Source organism: Dendropsophus ebraccatus, chromosome 1, assembly GCF_027789765.1.
Source record: "Dendropsophus ebraccatus isolate aDenEbr1 chromosome 1, aDenEbr1.pat, whole genome shotgun sequence".
Classification (NCBI taxonomy): domain Eukaryota; kingdom Metazoa; phylum Chordata; class Amphibia; order Anura; family Hylidae; genus Dendropsophus; species Dendropsophus ebraccatus.
The window spans coordinates 75,302,373-75,318,268 of NC_091454.1; the positions used below are offsets into that span (position 1 = coordinate 75,302,373).

Genomic DNA, 15,896 nt, shown 5'->3' on the forward strand with positions numbered 1-15,896 from the left:
TGAGAAGCACAGGACTTCCTGTTTTCTGACTGTTTCCTGTTTTTTGAGAAAAAAAAAAGTCAGAAAACAGTTTTCCATAACTAAAAATAAAATAATGAATGTAACTTGCAAACTTGCTTAATATATAAAAAAATATATAAAACGACATCAACACTTTAAACCAGTCTCAAGAAAACTGTGTTCCCCATTTTGGATTTTTTTTTTAATTCACAGATAAACAAAGATGACTATTAAAGGGGTATTCCAGGAAAAATCAATAAATTGCTAATGCAAAGTGTTAACCAAGGTTAACCCTTTCCTAATATACTTACCTGTCCTTTTTTGGCCCCCCAAGGAGATCTCCGGTCCGCTCATGTGATCTTCCAAGTTGCGACTCGCGGATCCTCTGTCCTTCCGGTCCGGTGACGTCACTATACCCGGCCTGCGTCCGCTCTCCGTCTCAGCAGCAGATGTCACACAACAGCACCCTGCAGGGACCCCTCACAGTAACCTGTTGTACAGTTAGCCGTGTGCTGATCCCCCGGCCCCCTTCTCCTATATCATTGCGATCCCCCCGGCCCCCTCCTTCCTGTATCATTGCCACCGCAATCCCCCCGGCCCCCTCCTTCCTGTATCATTGCCACCGCGATCCCCCCGGCCCCCTCCCTGTGTAATGATTGAGATACACAGATCACTCACCCCCACCCCCTGGTGTAAGTGTGTTGCGCTGGACCCGATCTCGGCGCTGCTATCCTCAGCTGACAGGCGCTCTGTGTGAGTGCAGGAGAGATTCCTTTCTTGCTCCGTACACAGCCCCTGTCAATTGCCCTGATACAACTCAGCTGAGGATAGCAGCTTGAGCTGAGGATAGCAGCGCCGAGATCGGGTCTAGCGCTGCAACACACTTACACCAGGGGGTGGTTGTGAGTGATCTGTGTATCGCAATCATTACACAGGGAGGGGGGCCGGAATGATACAGGAAGGAGGGGGCCGGGGGGATCGCGGTGGCAATGATACAGGAAGGAGGGGGCCGGGGGGATTGCGGTGGCAATGATACAGGAAGGAGGGGGCCGGGGGGATCGCAATGATATAGGAGAAGGGGGCCGGGGGATCAGCACCCGGCTAACTGTACAACAGGTTACTGTGAGGGGTCCCTGCAGGGTGCTGTTGTGTGACATCTGCTGCTGAGATGGAGAGCGGACGCAGGCCGGGTATAGTGACGTCACCGGACCGGAAGGACAGAGGATCCGGGAGTCGCAACTTGGAAGATCACATGAGCGGACCGGAGATCTTGGGGGGCCAAAAAAGGACAGGTAAGTATATTAGGAAAGGGTTAACCTTGGTTAACCCTTTGCATTAGCAATTTATTGATTTTTCCTGGAATACCCCTTTAAGTTTGTACGCTATGCAAGGAATATGTATTCTACAACTATTCACATGTAACTTGTGAAGTCAGGAATATCATCAAAAAAGTATTTAAAGGGTATACCACAGTGTCTCCATAGGCTTTAAAAGGAACCAATCAACACCAAACACGCTATAAAGCTAATAAACATTGTAAATAAAGCTCCTTATCTAGTGCCCAAACATACTCGTGTTTCCAGATTTCCAGCAAAACCCTAAAAATGTCCTTTATTTTTTCCCGTGCTGTATTAATTCCAACTGGGTCTCAACTAGTCACAGTCATTGTACTGTATTCTGCTGTAATTACGCCTCTCTGGACAAGATTTACAGCTCAGTTCGTCAGAGGGGCAGTCTGAGCGATTGTACTAGTGTCGCCGGAAGCATTTCCAGGACCCTGCAGCAGCCGAGATCATTGAGACACAGTGTCTTCATCAATAACACTAGCATACAGTGCATGAAAGAATAAAGGTATGTTTTCAGGGTTTTGCTGGCTGGGACTCGGGATACACAAATATGTTTGGGCACTGTGTTAAGAGCATTATTAACAATGTTTATTAGCTTTACAACGAGTTTGGTGCGGATTGGTTCCCTTTAATAAACCAAAACTAGTATACTTGAGCCTGATCTCTTTTATGCTGGTATACATTTTAATTCAGGGAGTGGTAGTAATTTACTTTTTTTTATCCTTTAAATAGAATGTACAACAGTGTAATCCAGAACAATTGTAGTCACCTAGATGTTTTGCCTACTAAAGCCACTTCCAATTGCACTTGTAATAAACCTCTTCTTTAGACAAAAGCATGTTACCCTTATGTAACATTTGTGATGTATTTATTAGATTACAATGTACTTAGATTACAGTGTACTACAAAATTATATATTACAGTAGCTCTATGGGATTTAAAAGGGTTGTCCATGCTTAGAAAATGATTACTACTACTCACCTGTTAATTTTATTTGCCAGAGTCCATGACAGCACCAGTAGAGAGTGTTTGCCCCCAGGAAAGGAAACTTACAAAGACAAAATGGTGGAACCTCCCATCTATCTTCAGTGGTTTCCTGTCCTTGGGAGAATACACCTGCAGTCCAGATAATGTCCAAGGGAAGGAGGTAGTTTGTCCCTTATGTTGTGTTTTAGCACACCACATAAATCTATTACAAACCATGAAGGAACCCTTGGAGGTCGGTAATGCTGTCATGGACTCCGGAAAATCAAATTACTGGAGGGTAGTAATTATAATTACAGAGAGATTACAGAGACCAACACTTGGAGAACCTTACGTCCAAAGGATAGGTCAGCAGAGGAAAACAGATCAGTCAGAAAAGAATTCCTTTTAACAGGAGGAATCTAGGATCAGTCCCAAAAAGTGTTGCCTCCTTAATGCCTCTAGCCTGAATTGCTCCTAGTTTGAGATTCCACCAAGGGGGTATAGGATAGTAGACGGTAAAGAATGTCTTTCTCCCTTACAAGGGTGAACTTCTGCCACAATTTTCGTAAAAACATTTGGTGCCATGGACAGACAGAATGGTAATGTCTGGAATGGCAAGTGAAGTAGCTGCCCTGTAGTCTCACTGCCACCCTGAGAAACGATTGACAGTCTGGGTGGATGGGTACACGGTAATAGACATCTTTTATGTCTAAGGGTACTATTACAGCGGCCGACCATGGCCCAATCATTTTAGTAAACAAGCGCTGATCTGCTAGATCGGCGCTTGTTTACTGGACCTATTAGACAGCCTGATAATTGGGCAGTAAGGGCTGCATGGACATTGCTAGCAATGTCCATACAGTCCTTGCCTAAACACCTGATACCTTACCTCTCCCCGCTCCTGGTCTTCTCTCTTGTGCTCAGCGTCTGATTTGTTGTCTCTATTAGGCTAAGTTCACACTGCGTTTTCAGCATCCGTTTAACGGATCCGTTTTTTGCAAAAAAACTGATTGCAAAAAACGGATGCATTTGTGTGCATCCGTTTTTGATCCGTTTTTCCATTGTCTTCCATTATAAAAAAAAAAACGAATCAAAACGGATGCGTTTTTTTTTTACGCACAATAAAGAACTGTTGACACTAATTTTTTGACCGTTAAAAAAAAACGGATCCGTTAAACGGATGCTGAAAACGCAGTGTGAACCTAGCCTTACACAGTGCTATAATCAGCCCAATTTGCCCGATTATCGCTCTGTGTAATAGGGCCCTAACACCACCATAAAGCAATCCTTTTCAGAAATACATTTCTGAAGTAAATTCTTTGAATAAGATGTATCAAGTTTAACCCTGTACACCACACATTTCTTATTCCTGATTCCTTTTAGACTTCTCCTCCTCCTAAAAACAGGTAACATATCATCAGTCAGACGAAATAACATTATGATACATAATCACAACCCCCATGTGGGTATCGTCCGCACTGCTTCGAAGTCCTGAAGAAGTTCAGCGAGTCTCAACCGGGGTCTCCATAGTAAGGGCCCTGGAGTCACACACCTGCCTATTTTTGAATCTTGGCACCTGACTGAAGCATCAATCTGTCCCCGGAAGTCTTAAAAATCATGTTCTTGCCCATGACATTATCAAACTGCGTACATGTCTCAGATGCATGTGCGGTTCCAGACAAAGGCAGCGGTATGAAGCCACCTCCGGACCTCGCTCCTCAGGAAACTACCTGGTGGGGGTCCTGCAGCATTTAAAGGAGTAGTGCGGTGAAAAATGTTTCCCCTCATTCCCTCCCCACATGTAAAGTTATATAACTTCATAATATACTTTGGTAGCCAATTCTTGCATCTTACCCCACTTTCCCTGGTCCCGCTGGCCACTGGAAGTCAAGATCATCTTTCAGCCTTGGACGCCATTTTGTGTCGAGACATAGGCTGACACGTCATGATCTAGGGTGTTCCTTGGGCTCCCGGGCACTCCCTACCTGCTTGGCACGCCTCCCATACCTCTCCAAGCTCTGCTATTGGGTCCTGCTTCACTCTGCCTCTCTCTGTACAGCCTTGTCAGTACTATTAGAACTGCAAGTCCCAGCGCACCCGATGGTGATACACATGTCAGTCCAGTGTGTTTGACCATCGGGTCTGCTGGGACTTTTACTGGGAGCAGTTCTAATAGTACTGACATTGCTGTACAGAGGGAGGCAGAGTGAAGCAGGTCAGACACTGCCCCCCCATGTATACAATCCTGTTCCCCCTGCAGGCACTGCTAACGACATCTATCACCCCCACCTGGCGGATGGGTGACAGTGCCGCAGAGTCGCCATCAAACTCCTATCCTTATGAATTCAGCTGAGCGGCAAGGTCAACTGTGAGCTACGCTGGGGGGAGCGTTGATGGTGGTGGCGGTGCCAGCGGGGTTACAGGACACAGGTTATGCTCTGCCAATCGCGGCTGAGCAGCTAATGACGCGGCATAGGGGGGCCGGCATGAGGGACGGATGGAGCGGTTCGGCTGGCCTCCCGAAAATGGGGGTCGACACGAATGAGGTGAGTATAGTGCATCACACTTCCGGGTCTAGCGTGGGTGGGGGGAGAAACACAGGGAAGGGGGCCATTCACATACATTACAAAGTTGTATAACTTTGTAATGTGTGTTATTTAGTGAATAATTTTGAAACGCTGCACTACCCCTTTAACAATCCAGCCCATGTGCTGTGGTAACACAGGTGGTGAATAATAGACAATCTGCCCGAAGCATTCCTAATGATGAGGAGGGCGGGGAGGGAGGACAGAGGGGTGGTGCAAAGTTAGGGCACAGATACTCCCGTAGGGCACAGAGCTGCAATTTTAAAATTACTTTTTTATGACAATAACTGCATCACCTGTCGAACGGACCCCAGGACAGATCTTGGATTAAAAGCAGCTATCTGAAGGTACGAGTGGTTTGGGGGGTCAGATTGTGGGTACAGAGTCGCTTTAAGACACCTGTGCAAATGTTCAGCATGGAGAAAATGTTCCAGTGGCATTCCTAATAATAAAGAGGGTGAGGAGGAGGGACCAAGGGGTGGTGCAAAGTTAGGGCACAGATATTCTAAGCCACAGGGGTGTAAGTTTAAAAGTTGTTTAAAAGTTTTAAGGGGGGGGGGTCAGATTGTGGGTACAGAGTTGCTTTAACCATTGTGAAACCAATTGTACTTTGCACTGGCATACTTAATTTTTCCATAAACTATGCTGTGAAAACGTGAAAAAATTTATTTGCACAGTGAGGGTGAAAAAAAAAGTTATTTGTTTTCATTTTGGAGGTTTCGTGTTAACAACGCTTGCCCTATGGTAAAACTGACATTTTATCAAGTCGGTACGATTACAACGATAGGCATTTAAAAAAAAACCTAAAAGTTCTTAAAATTTCTCAACTGCTATGCTTATAACGCTTTTATTTTTTGGTCTATGGTGTCTATGTGTAAGGTTTTGATCTGTACTTTATATATTGGTAGCTTGCTACCGTATATGCGACTTTTAGATCACTTTTCATTACAATTTTTCAAAATTTGATGTGATGTGTTAGCAGCCAGGAGCGCAGCAGTTCAGAGCAGGGTCATGGCATGACTACCGCAGTACATCATTTTCTTGCAGATTCCTAGTACGTCACGACCTGAGGAAAAGTACCCGCTCAGCCAATTGGTGGCTGCAGCAGTGTCCCGCCCTGTCGCCCCGACTGGCTGAGCGGGTATTGTATTAACTGGGTTGTGACATTGCAGTAGCTTCAAGAAGCCAGTAGGGGTCTGTGATCAGTGATGAAGCGCTGTGGGGGCACAGGGACAGGTAAGTATACATTGGCTATTATGGTCCCGCACCCCTCTGTAAAGGTCAGCTCTCCTAACCCAAGCATTACACAGCAGATGAGCACACAGCAGTCTTATCTGCAGCTGGCCTTGTTGATGGTGCGTTTACACAGACAGATTTGTCTGACAGATTCTTGAAGCCAAAGCCAGGAATGGATCTGAAAAGAGGAGAAATCTGAAGTCTTTCCTTTATGACCCGTTCTCTGTTTATAGTCTGTTCCTGGTTTTGGCTAATCTGTCTGTGTAAATGCACCTTAAGAGCTGACAATAAATAGGGTGTCCTCTGATCCCCATTTGCTGTAGGGGATTTCCAACACAAATAAGAAGTCCATGACTGACTGACAGACGGCCATAACACAAGCATTGCTGCACCTGTATTACACAACAAATCCCAGCCAGCCAGGGGTATACACAGCCCCTCAGGTCCCAGTACTAGTGATAGGTGTGAGGGAAGCAGACTATCTGTAGGCTACTAGTGACAGGTAACACGGACCACACGTGACCCCCACAATACAGCCCTCAGGCGTACACTTCCTTGCTTTACAGTTGCCATCATTTATTGGGCAGATTTGATAACTTTATCAATCCTCTGCCAACAAGCTGCCCCAACCCGCCGCCTGCAGTCATACACACCGTGCTCCCTGCTCCCGCCAGCCGATTTGTAGAATCACAACGTGACGCCACTGAGACTACGTACTGCTTCCGGGTTCTGGGTCGCGTCCTCTCATTGGTCGGTGCTGTGGTGACGTAGGCAGCATTTAAATCTGTGTTTATGTGTGAGAAGGCGAGCGGCAGTTACTGCAGCTGAGACGGTGGTTGGCACAGGCGGAGGTTGCGCTGAGGTGACGGCACTGGCCCCCAGGACGCAGGTATATAGTGGGGAGAGCCGGGGGCTGGGTATTGGTGGAAGACTGTCCACCTGCTCTACAGAAACACAGGTCTGACTGTGAGGGAATGCCCAGTGGCTGCCCCCAGTACATGATGATAATAATAGGCTTGCTGCTGGGCTCAGTGTGCAATCTTCTGCTCCCACTGTGCAGACTACATACATCCCAATACTTATAATGGAGAATTCTGCCTCATATAGTTTGTGTCTGCCTCCGGCTCCTTTTTCATACAGTACACAACATGTGACCCCGCGACTCTTCATTCCTGTGGAGTTGCCCGGAAAAAGCCAATTGCCACTTTCCGGTGGCTCCTTAGGAATGAATAAAGCCGGAGATCACGTGATGTACTCGCGGCTGTATTCATAACAGAGGAGCCGGAGGCCAAAACAGAGATTTGGGGGAGGGGGGGGTTACAGCACTTACCGCATTTGTGTTGACCCCCCGTCCGCCATCTTGTGACAATGACGTCGTCTTCGGGAGGCCGGCTGGACCGCTCCAGCCGTCCCTCATTCCGGCCCCCCTATACCGCGTCATCAGCTGCTCAGCCGCAATTGGCTGAGCATAACTAAACCCAATTACAAAGTTTTTTAAAATTGCCTGTACTATTGATTTTTGCAAAAAAAAACTGACAGTGACACTTTAAGATTGCGATGCACAATTATAAAACTGATCTCCAAATCTGCATCTTCTTCCAGGTTACAATGGCTGCTTCTGAGTGCAACGTGTTAGATTTGATCAAATGTTTCAGACGACAGTGGTCTCTTGTGTGCGAATGTGAGAGAACCACAGTATGCGGAGCAGATAATATGCTGCTTATGTTGCAGTTAGCCATAGCTGAAGTCAATAAGGAGGTAAGATGTTATCACATTGTATTGCTGCCATTCATCCCAACTTTCTTTACAAGAAAAAAAAAAATTTCTGCTCCACCTTGAATTAGTTATTTATTCTTTTACTAAAGTCTGTATAGTTGCCTGTATTCTATTAGAGCAGTGCTTCCCAAGCTCTTCCATCTCAGGGCACCCGTTGGGGGGGGGGGGGGGGGGGTTTGGGGATTTAGGTCGGGGCACCCCTAACAAATAATGTTCTATAAAATATAAAAAAAACGCTATTCACAGGTGACATCTCCTTTGATTTGGGGCGGCACTTTCCCTTTTCCACCTCATCTGGCCCAGGCCGCACATTTTTAGCAACTTTCTTCCCTTTCTCCCTTATATGGTAATAATGCCCCCTGCTGTGCCCTCACATAGTAATAATGTTTCCTACTGTGCCCTCACATAGTAATTATGCTTCCTGCTGTGCCCCTACAGTAATAATGTCCCCCGCTATGCCCTTGATATAGGAATAATGCCCCCTAATGTGCACACCGTATAGTAATAATGCCCCATGCTATGCCACCACTGCTCCCCCCCAATAGTAATAACGACCCTGCTGTGCCCTCTATATAGTAATAAGGCCCATGCTGTGTCCCTCATAAAAATGCCAACTGTTGTGCCCTCTATAGTATTAATATACTTCCTACTGTGCCCTTCATTGTAATAATTCCCCCATGCAGTTTTCTCAGTAGTTCTCTTAATAGTAATGCTCCCTCATTGTAATAATGTACCCCTTGCTCTGCCTGTCTTAGTTATAATGTCCCCCATGCTATGCCTCACAGTAATAATATCCCCCTTGCTCTGCTCCTAGTAATAATGGCTCCCTGCCATGCCCCACATACTACTAAGCCCCTACTTGCTATGCCTCAGTAAAAAAAAAAAACTCATACACTCCTAATCCAAGCTTTGTGGATACTGCTTTTTCTGACCCCATCCTTCGAGCCGTAGGGACGGGTCCTCCCACAGGCATCATGACGTCACACCTGCTGGAAAGATTACGTCCCGGGTCCCATACATCACGTCTTGGCAGGCATGAAGTACCGGCCACAAGGCTCACCTGACAGCTTGTCAGTCAGCTGCCTTAGAACTCCTTGCTGCTCCTGGTGCCTGGAAAAGCTGGATCCAGTCCTGGGAAACTTCTCCCAGTTTCCCAGGACTGGTTCCAGCTTTTCCAGACACCCGGAGAGGGGTGGCATGGCGTTAAAAGGCAGCCGACGGACGAGCCTAGTAAAGCGCTTTGCTAGTACTGTAAATTCACTCATCCCTATTCACAACCTAAAATCACAGACAATGTTTTGCCATCATAGACTTCAATTTCAGTCAATATTGCATTGTAGTGTGAACATACTATGATATATATGGCATTAGAGTCATATTCCACCTGAGGTGTGATACAGTCTACTAGGCTGAAAGAGATGACATGGCTAGGGGCCTTCAATAGGCCCCCTGCTGTCATGGAAATCCATCTGCATCCTAGTGATTGTGTCACAATTGTGCTGATGGGGTGACTGATGTCCAGAAACCACTTAAATGCCACAGTTACGGTTTGACCACAGCATCTAAGGTGTAAAAATACAAGAATCAAAAGTTTCTTTGCTCCTGGTAGTTAGTACAGGGACTCTCCTGTCATGCAACAGTTGAGCTCCCATAATATTTGGCCCCACCATTAGATGACATATTGTGGTCAAATGGAAGTGATTCCATTTCCCTGGTCCATCTTGTTTCCGTGATGGTGCACTATTCTGCTTCTCCCGATGACCTTCTGAACATGCTGCATCTGATAAAGATTGACTACGGTTTGGACGTTTATCAGGAGAGGTGGGACAGTGCATCATACACAGTACATGTGTGTAAATTAACACAGGCACCAGCTTCCCTGGGCCAGGTGAGTTCAGTGTAGTCTATGACTCTGTAGCCCTAGCAGGCAGCATATAGCATTTTTAAATTATATTGTAAATCCCCTTTAAGACATCGTATAGATTAATTATAAGCTGCTAATTGATAATGGAAAGTGGGATGTAAGCCAATTTTCCTCCTTTTATCTAACACTAATAGCTTTGTTTTTTGTTAAAAAGGTGGGGGTAGGCATTGTCTCGTATTCTTTCTTCCCATATAAGATTGTGAGAAGTGTTTGATATACAAAAGAACATGTCACAGTTGCCTAGCTAAGTTCTTGTTTTATTTAGAAAAGCTTGTGAAATGTAATCTTGCTTATGGCCATGGCTGAATTAACATTGGGCTTTTTGAACTTTTTCCCCCATGTTTGATCCAGCTGGCTTGTATTCGTGAGCAAATCCCTGCTCCGACTGTCCCACAAAATCTGTCTCTCTCAACCAGTGGTTGCTATTATGAATAATAGAAAGTGCTGTTATGTCATTGTTATCTGGATTGTGTTTCCTATGGGGATTTCAAATAGTTTATTGATCCAAGATAAACCCTTCCAATAAAGTAAAACCACTTGTCAGAAGATCAATACTTTTAGGACTTTCTCAGATATTCCATTTTTCTAATCACAGTAAATTGTTGATTTTTCCTTTTTATCTCTATACTTCTTCTTTTTTGGGTTTTTATATATTTAGTACTATAACAATATAGCGGGTGCATGATATATACAGTAATATTTGACAATCTGTCAGATTTGGCGCCACCAAACTGCTGGTTTATTAAACGTGCCAGACCTCTGGAAGTTGCCTTGTGAATTGGCAGTGAGGAGAACCTGGCCTCAAGAACTAGGCCTGACCAGAGGTCTCGAGGAGGCTGTGGAAAAATACCAGTTTGCTCTCCAAGATGTCCAGGTCAGCATTTTAACGATGTTGACTGATGGCAGATATGAAGTCTATGTGAACTAAGAATATAACTAACCGTGAAAAGACTTTCTTTGCTAGAATTGTAGATTAACAAATTGCATTTAAAAATCTGCCATGCATTATAGACCTCCATTCCTGTTTTGCAGTGGCAGATTATATTTGGGGTGTTTAGGGAGGCTGCGGAGGGGTAGATCGGGGCATCTGCAGTACTAGAGAGTACATTGTACTTCCTAAATCAAGGGTGCACTGTCAAAATCCAGTCACAAGACTCTGTGCTCTTGTTATGCCATGCATAGCATATATGTATTTTAAGCAGAGACCTGTTACAAGGGGTGTGCCACAACAGTCTGTTCTGGGACCTATTCTCTTTAATATGTTTGTAAGTGACATAGGAGAAGGTTTGGTAGGGAAGGTTTGTCTCTTTGTTGATCACACAAGTGTGCAATAGGGTTGACATTCCTGGAGGTGTCATATGTAATATGGAAAATTTGTTAGCTTTACTAAGTGGTCCAAACAATGTTACCAAATGCATAATCATGCATTTGGGAAGAAGGAATTCTGAGTATTATATCGGCAGTTCTGTTTTGGTAAAGACTTCAGAAGAGAAGGATTATGGGGTAGTGATTTCTGACAGCCTAAGGGTCCTATTAGATTAAGCGATTTTTAACAATGAAAGATCGCAAACAAGATTTTATCGTAAACCTGAAATGATTCGCTATATCACACACAACTACAGTCATTAGTTACGATTGTTACTACAATTGTTTACTCCATCTGATCCCAGCAAAGGAAGGAAAAATGTGGAATTACATTGAATGATTAACAATGATTTAGGTGTCGGCACTAAACGAATGATGAACGATTTGTCATTGCCTGCATTTACACACACGATTATCATTTGAATTCAAACAAAATAATGATAATTCGCATGATAAGTGTCCCATTTAATAGGGCCAGTCACCAGTGCAACCAGGCGGTAGCGAAAGCAAATCATATGCAGCCCTGTATAGGGCTGTATAGCTTATAGAGGTATAACCAGCAGGAAGAGGGAGATTATAATCCCAATGTATAGAGCTCTAGTGAGACCACATCTGGAATACTGTGTCCAGTTCTGGAGACCTCACCTATAAAGAGATATTGATAAAATAGAATCCAGAGACTGCTACAAATATGGTGGAGGGTGTAAGGCATAAAACATATTAGGAAAGAGTAGTAGATGCCAGGGCTGTGAAGTTGGAGCTAGTTTTCACTGGAGTCAGAAAAATGTATTGAGACTGACTGCAGCTTTAAAAAAAAAGTCTGTGTGGTGGTCTCTTTCTGGGAGAAGATTATGTGTGCTATGGCTGCAGCTGGCTCTGTGTGTGTTAGAGAGAGAGAGGCAGAGATTAAAGGGGTATTATGGGCAACAGTGAAAAATTCAGCGAGGGCAGGGGGTGGTGTGATCATAACAAAGCCCTATTTACCCATCCCTGTGCCTCTGCAGTGCAGTGTTAGGGCTCATGGTCACTGCCGGGCTCCTGATCCTGTGATGTCATGGCCCCATTCAGAAATGCCCACTCAGCCAATCAGTGAGTGAGGTGGGACACAGCTGCAGTCACTGACTGGCTGAGTGGGTAGTATATGTGGAGCCATAATGATTCAGGAGAGCGGATGCTGACAGAGAACTGAAATCTGGGCCTATGTCTGACCTCTATATCACAGGGATCTGGCATTGTTTGAAGTTTTCCTTTTGTGTATGGTGCATGTCAGTTGGAAACATTGTCAGCAGAAAAAGACCACCTGGTCCATCTAGTCTAGTTTTGAGTTCTTCAGGACATGGTGGCCAGAGACTGGCTGCATCCACTGCACACATGCCAACACACAGAGGAGAATCTGCTTTATGTCTTTGCCTTAATTACTCAGAATTTGCCCCAGGATCATGTAGGGCATTAGGAAGAAGCTCCTGAGCCAGATCTACTTTACACCAGTGTGATCAATAAACTGGCCATTTATGAAGGACCTGGAGTCTGAATCTGTCCCTGATTAAATTCACGAGTCCTAGTCAGAGCTGCTGCTTACCAACCTGAAAGCCTTGGTAGATGCTTGGAACAAACTTCTAGCAGATGTGGTTGGTAAATACCTGACATTAAACCTGCCTGGAATAAACATATATCTGTAATAAGAAAGGAAATACTAAAAGGGCAGACTAGATGAACTAGGTGGTCTTTTTCAGCCAACAATCTTCTATGTTTCTATAACACCCCCTACTTACCTGTTGACAAGCTCCCTATCCATAGTTCACCACTGCCCTCTGTTACATCTCCCTTCTAGGCTGCAGCCAGCGTTAGTCCTGCAGCCTAGAAGTGAGTTGTAATAGGTGGCACCTTGTCCTGGCACAGGCAGCATGCTGACATCACACCTGCTACCTGAGCCGGTGCATCCTGCAGAAGACTATAAAATGATAAAATAAAATTGTCTGGACCGCCCATATTATAATTATCTGTGCTGTCGGCAGGCCAGTTGTAAAAAATCAACTGATTTTCCTCTGCGGGTCAAAAAAACGGCACCGCTGGCCAGAGTTTGACATGTCTGATATAGACAATAAAATGGAAAATTTGAAAAAAAGGCACCAAAAATTCTTTAAAAACAATGTAATACGTATACATTATTTTACCAATAAGTTATCTTGACACATATCCTTTAATCTTAAAGGAGAAGTCCAGTGAAAATTATTTTTTTTATGTTATTACTTATGGAAAGTTATACAATTTTCTAATGTACATTAATTATGGGAAATGCTCATATACTGCTATTTCCCTTAATTTAGTGTTAGAATTATCTCTGAAGCAGTGACGTCACGACGAAAGGTGTAATTCCTATGGAGTGTCCAGCAGGGGGCGCTCTATATATAGAAGTCAATGAGTACCATTGACTTCTATATATATAGTGCGCCCCTGCTGGACACTCCATAGGAATTACAGTGTATGTAATGTTATGCACTCTACTTTTGTGACTTCATGAATACATTTATGGAATACTTTGGGGAGCAAGTGTCCTTGCTCCCCAAAGTATCCCATAAATGTATTCAATGAATACATTTGCAGGGCACAGAGCAGGGAGGGAGAGAGGTGCAATCTACCTCCCCCCTCCCTCCCTACTCGGTGCTGGGAACATATACAAAGTACTACTCCCCCATTATCTGCAGATAATGGGGGAGTAGTACCTTTTGCTATCCCTATCACCGCCCGCGCTGCTGCCACCGCCGCTCACACAGGGGCTGCCTTTCATGTCCCCTGTCGCTCCCCCTCCTCCTCCCGGCATCAAACTTACTATCGCGCCGCTGATTCCCCGCCGCCCGCGCCGCTCCTCACTACCCGCTCGCCCCGTTCCTCACACTATCTGGCTGCCGCTCTCTGCTCTTGCATGCCCGCCCCCACCCCGGCCGGGGACACCAGGAAGCGCCGTGCTCCCGGCCGGGGTGGGGGCGGGCTGATGCGGCCGGCATGCAAGAGCAGAGAGCGGCGGCCAGATAGTGTGAGGAACGGGTGGGCGAACGAGCAGGCGGGTGGTGAGGAGCGGAGCAGGCGGCGGGGAATCAGCGGCGTGATAGTAAGCTTGATGCGGAAGGAGGGGGACATGAAAGGCAGCCCCTGTGTGAGTGGCGGCGGCGCGGGCGGTGATAGGGATAGCAAAAGGTACTACTCCCCCATTATCTGCAGATAATGGGGGAGTAGTACTTTGTATATGTTCCCAGCACCGAGCAGGGAGGGGGGAGGTAGATTGCACCTCTCTCCCTCCCTGCTCGGTGCCCTGCAAATGTATTCATTGAATACATTTATGGGATACTTTAGGGAGCAAGGACACTTGCTCCCCAAAGTATTCCATAAATGTATTCATGAAGTCACTAAAGTACAGTGCATAACATAACATTACATACACTGTAATTCCTATGGAGTGTCCAGCAGGGGCGCACTATATATAGAAGTCAATGGTACTCATTGACTTCTATATATAGATCGCCCCCTGCTGGACACTCCATAGGAATTACACCTTTCATCGTGACGTCACTGCTTCAGAGATAATTCTAACACTTCCTGATACACTAAATTAAGGGAAATAGCAGTATATGAGCATTTCCCATAATTAATGTACATTAGAAAATTGTATAACTTTCCATAAGTAATAACATATAAAAAAATAATTTTGGCCGGACTTCTCTTTTAAGGACTTTAAGGAAAGTCTTTTTCTGCAATTGCATGATAATCTAAACCCTCATTGACAGTTGTTGTGTGTTTTTTTTTTTTTTTTTTTTTTTTTTTCTCCAACTCTAGAGTGGCAATGGCTATACAGCTTCTCTCAGTGATGTCCTGCTAACGTGGAAACACTTGGTAAAAGATAAGCTTGGACTGGCCAGTGAGAACATTCCAGCCCCTCCGAATTATCATTCAGTCAGTAGAACGTATGACCAGCTTCTAAAAAAGAGCAATTCATTGGATCTCATTGATTTATATGCAGCATTCTCCAAATCTGATTCATTGAAAGAAACTATCTTTTCTTCTGTGAGTAGACCATAAAACAGTTTGTATTGAAAAATAAACTTTTTTTAAAAAAACAAAGGCATATAATCTGTGTGCCTAACATAGGCTGAGCTTCAAGGCCGAACAAATGGCCAACATAAAGATAGAAGCCTCTTTTAACATTCATTACTAACATTTGAATGAAATAGTATAATCACCACTACAGCTGGATATATGAAATGCACCCTAATCTGGTCCCAAACAAGGGTCCCCTGAGCCATATTCATAGCTCCCACCCAGACCAATCGTTCCATGATATATTGTGGGGTCTAGGTATGATAATTGGGGTTGGCCATACTTTTCGAAACTACTCCTCTTTCATAAAACAGTTTGGAATTTCAGATGGAATTGATGTTTTTACCACTTTGGAAAGAATTTAGTACATCAACTACATTTTATTTTAAATTGCAAGCAGCATGTCCTTTGTATACAGGGTGGATTGTCATAAAGATATGTTTCATAAGCAGCTACAGAGTGTATAAAAAAAAAAATTTGCATCTGAAAATGTTTTTTTTGTATGTAAATTGTGATAGGAGTTTGCAATGATAGGGATGTTGCAGGACAACACCCAGGGAAGGACAAGAGGAGGCTTGCTGAAAATGCTATAGAATTTCTGAAGAG

At 44.6% G+C, this 15,896-nt stretch overlaps 2 protein-coding genes across 3 annotated transcripts in view; one reads left to right on the plus strand and one right to left on the minus strand.

Annotated features, from left to right (window-relative positions):
- Positions 1-6,890, minus strand: part of NUP37 (nucleoporin 37) — a 30,443-nt gene extending 23,553 nt beyond the window's left edge. Inside the window, exon 1 of the mRNA XM_069973479.1 lies at positions 6,787-6,890. The gene's annotated coding sequence lies outside the window, so the exon portion shown is untranslated. The remainder of the gene's footprint in view (positions 1-6,786) is intronic.
- The window catches only part of PARPBP (PARP1 binding protein), a 29,390-nt gene that overhangs the window by 3,505 nt on the left and 9,989 nt on the right, over positions 1-15,896 (plus strand). The window contains exons 1-3 of one of the 2 annotated variants that reach the window (XM_069973460.1): positions 6,709-7,022; positions 7,736-7,891; positions 15,030-15,257. In XM_069973460.1, coding sequence (XP_069829561.1) covers positions 7,742-7,891; positions 15,030-15,257 — 378 coding nt within the window. In that variant the 5' untranslated portion in view covers positions 6,709-7,022; positions 7,736-7,741. Of the gene's footprint in view, positions 1-6,708; positions 7,023-7,735; positions 7,892-15,029; positions 15,258-15,896 lie in introns of those variants that run through there. The other variant, XM_069973468.1, reaches the window with a different exon arrangement.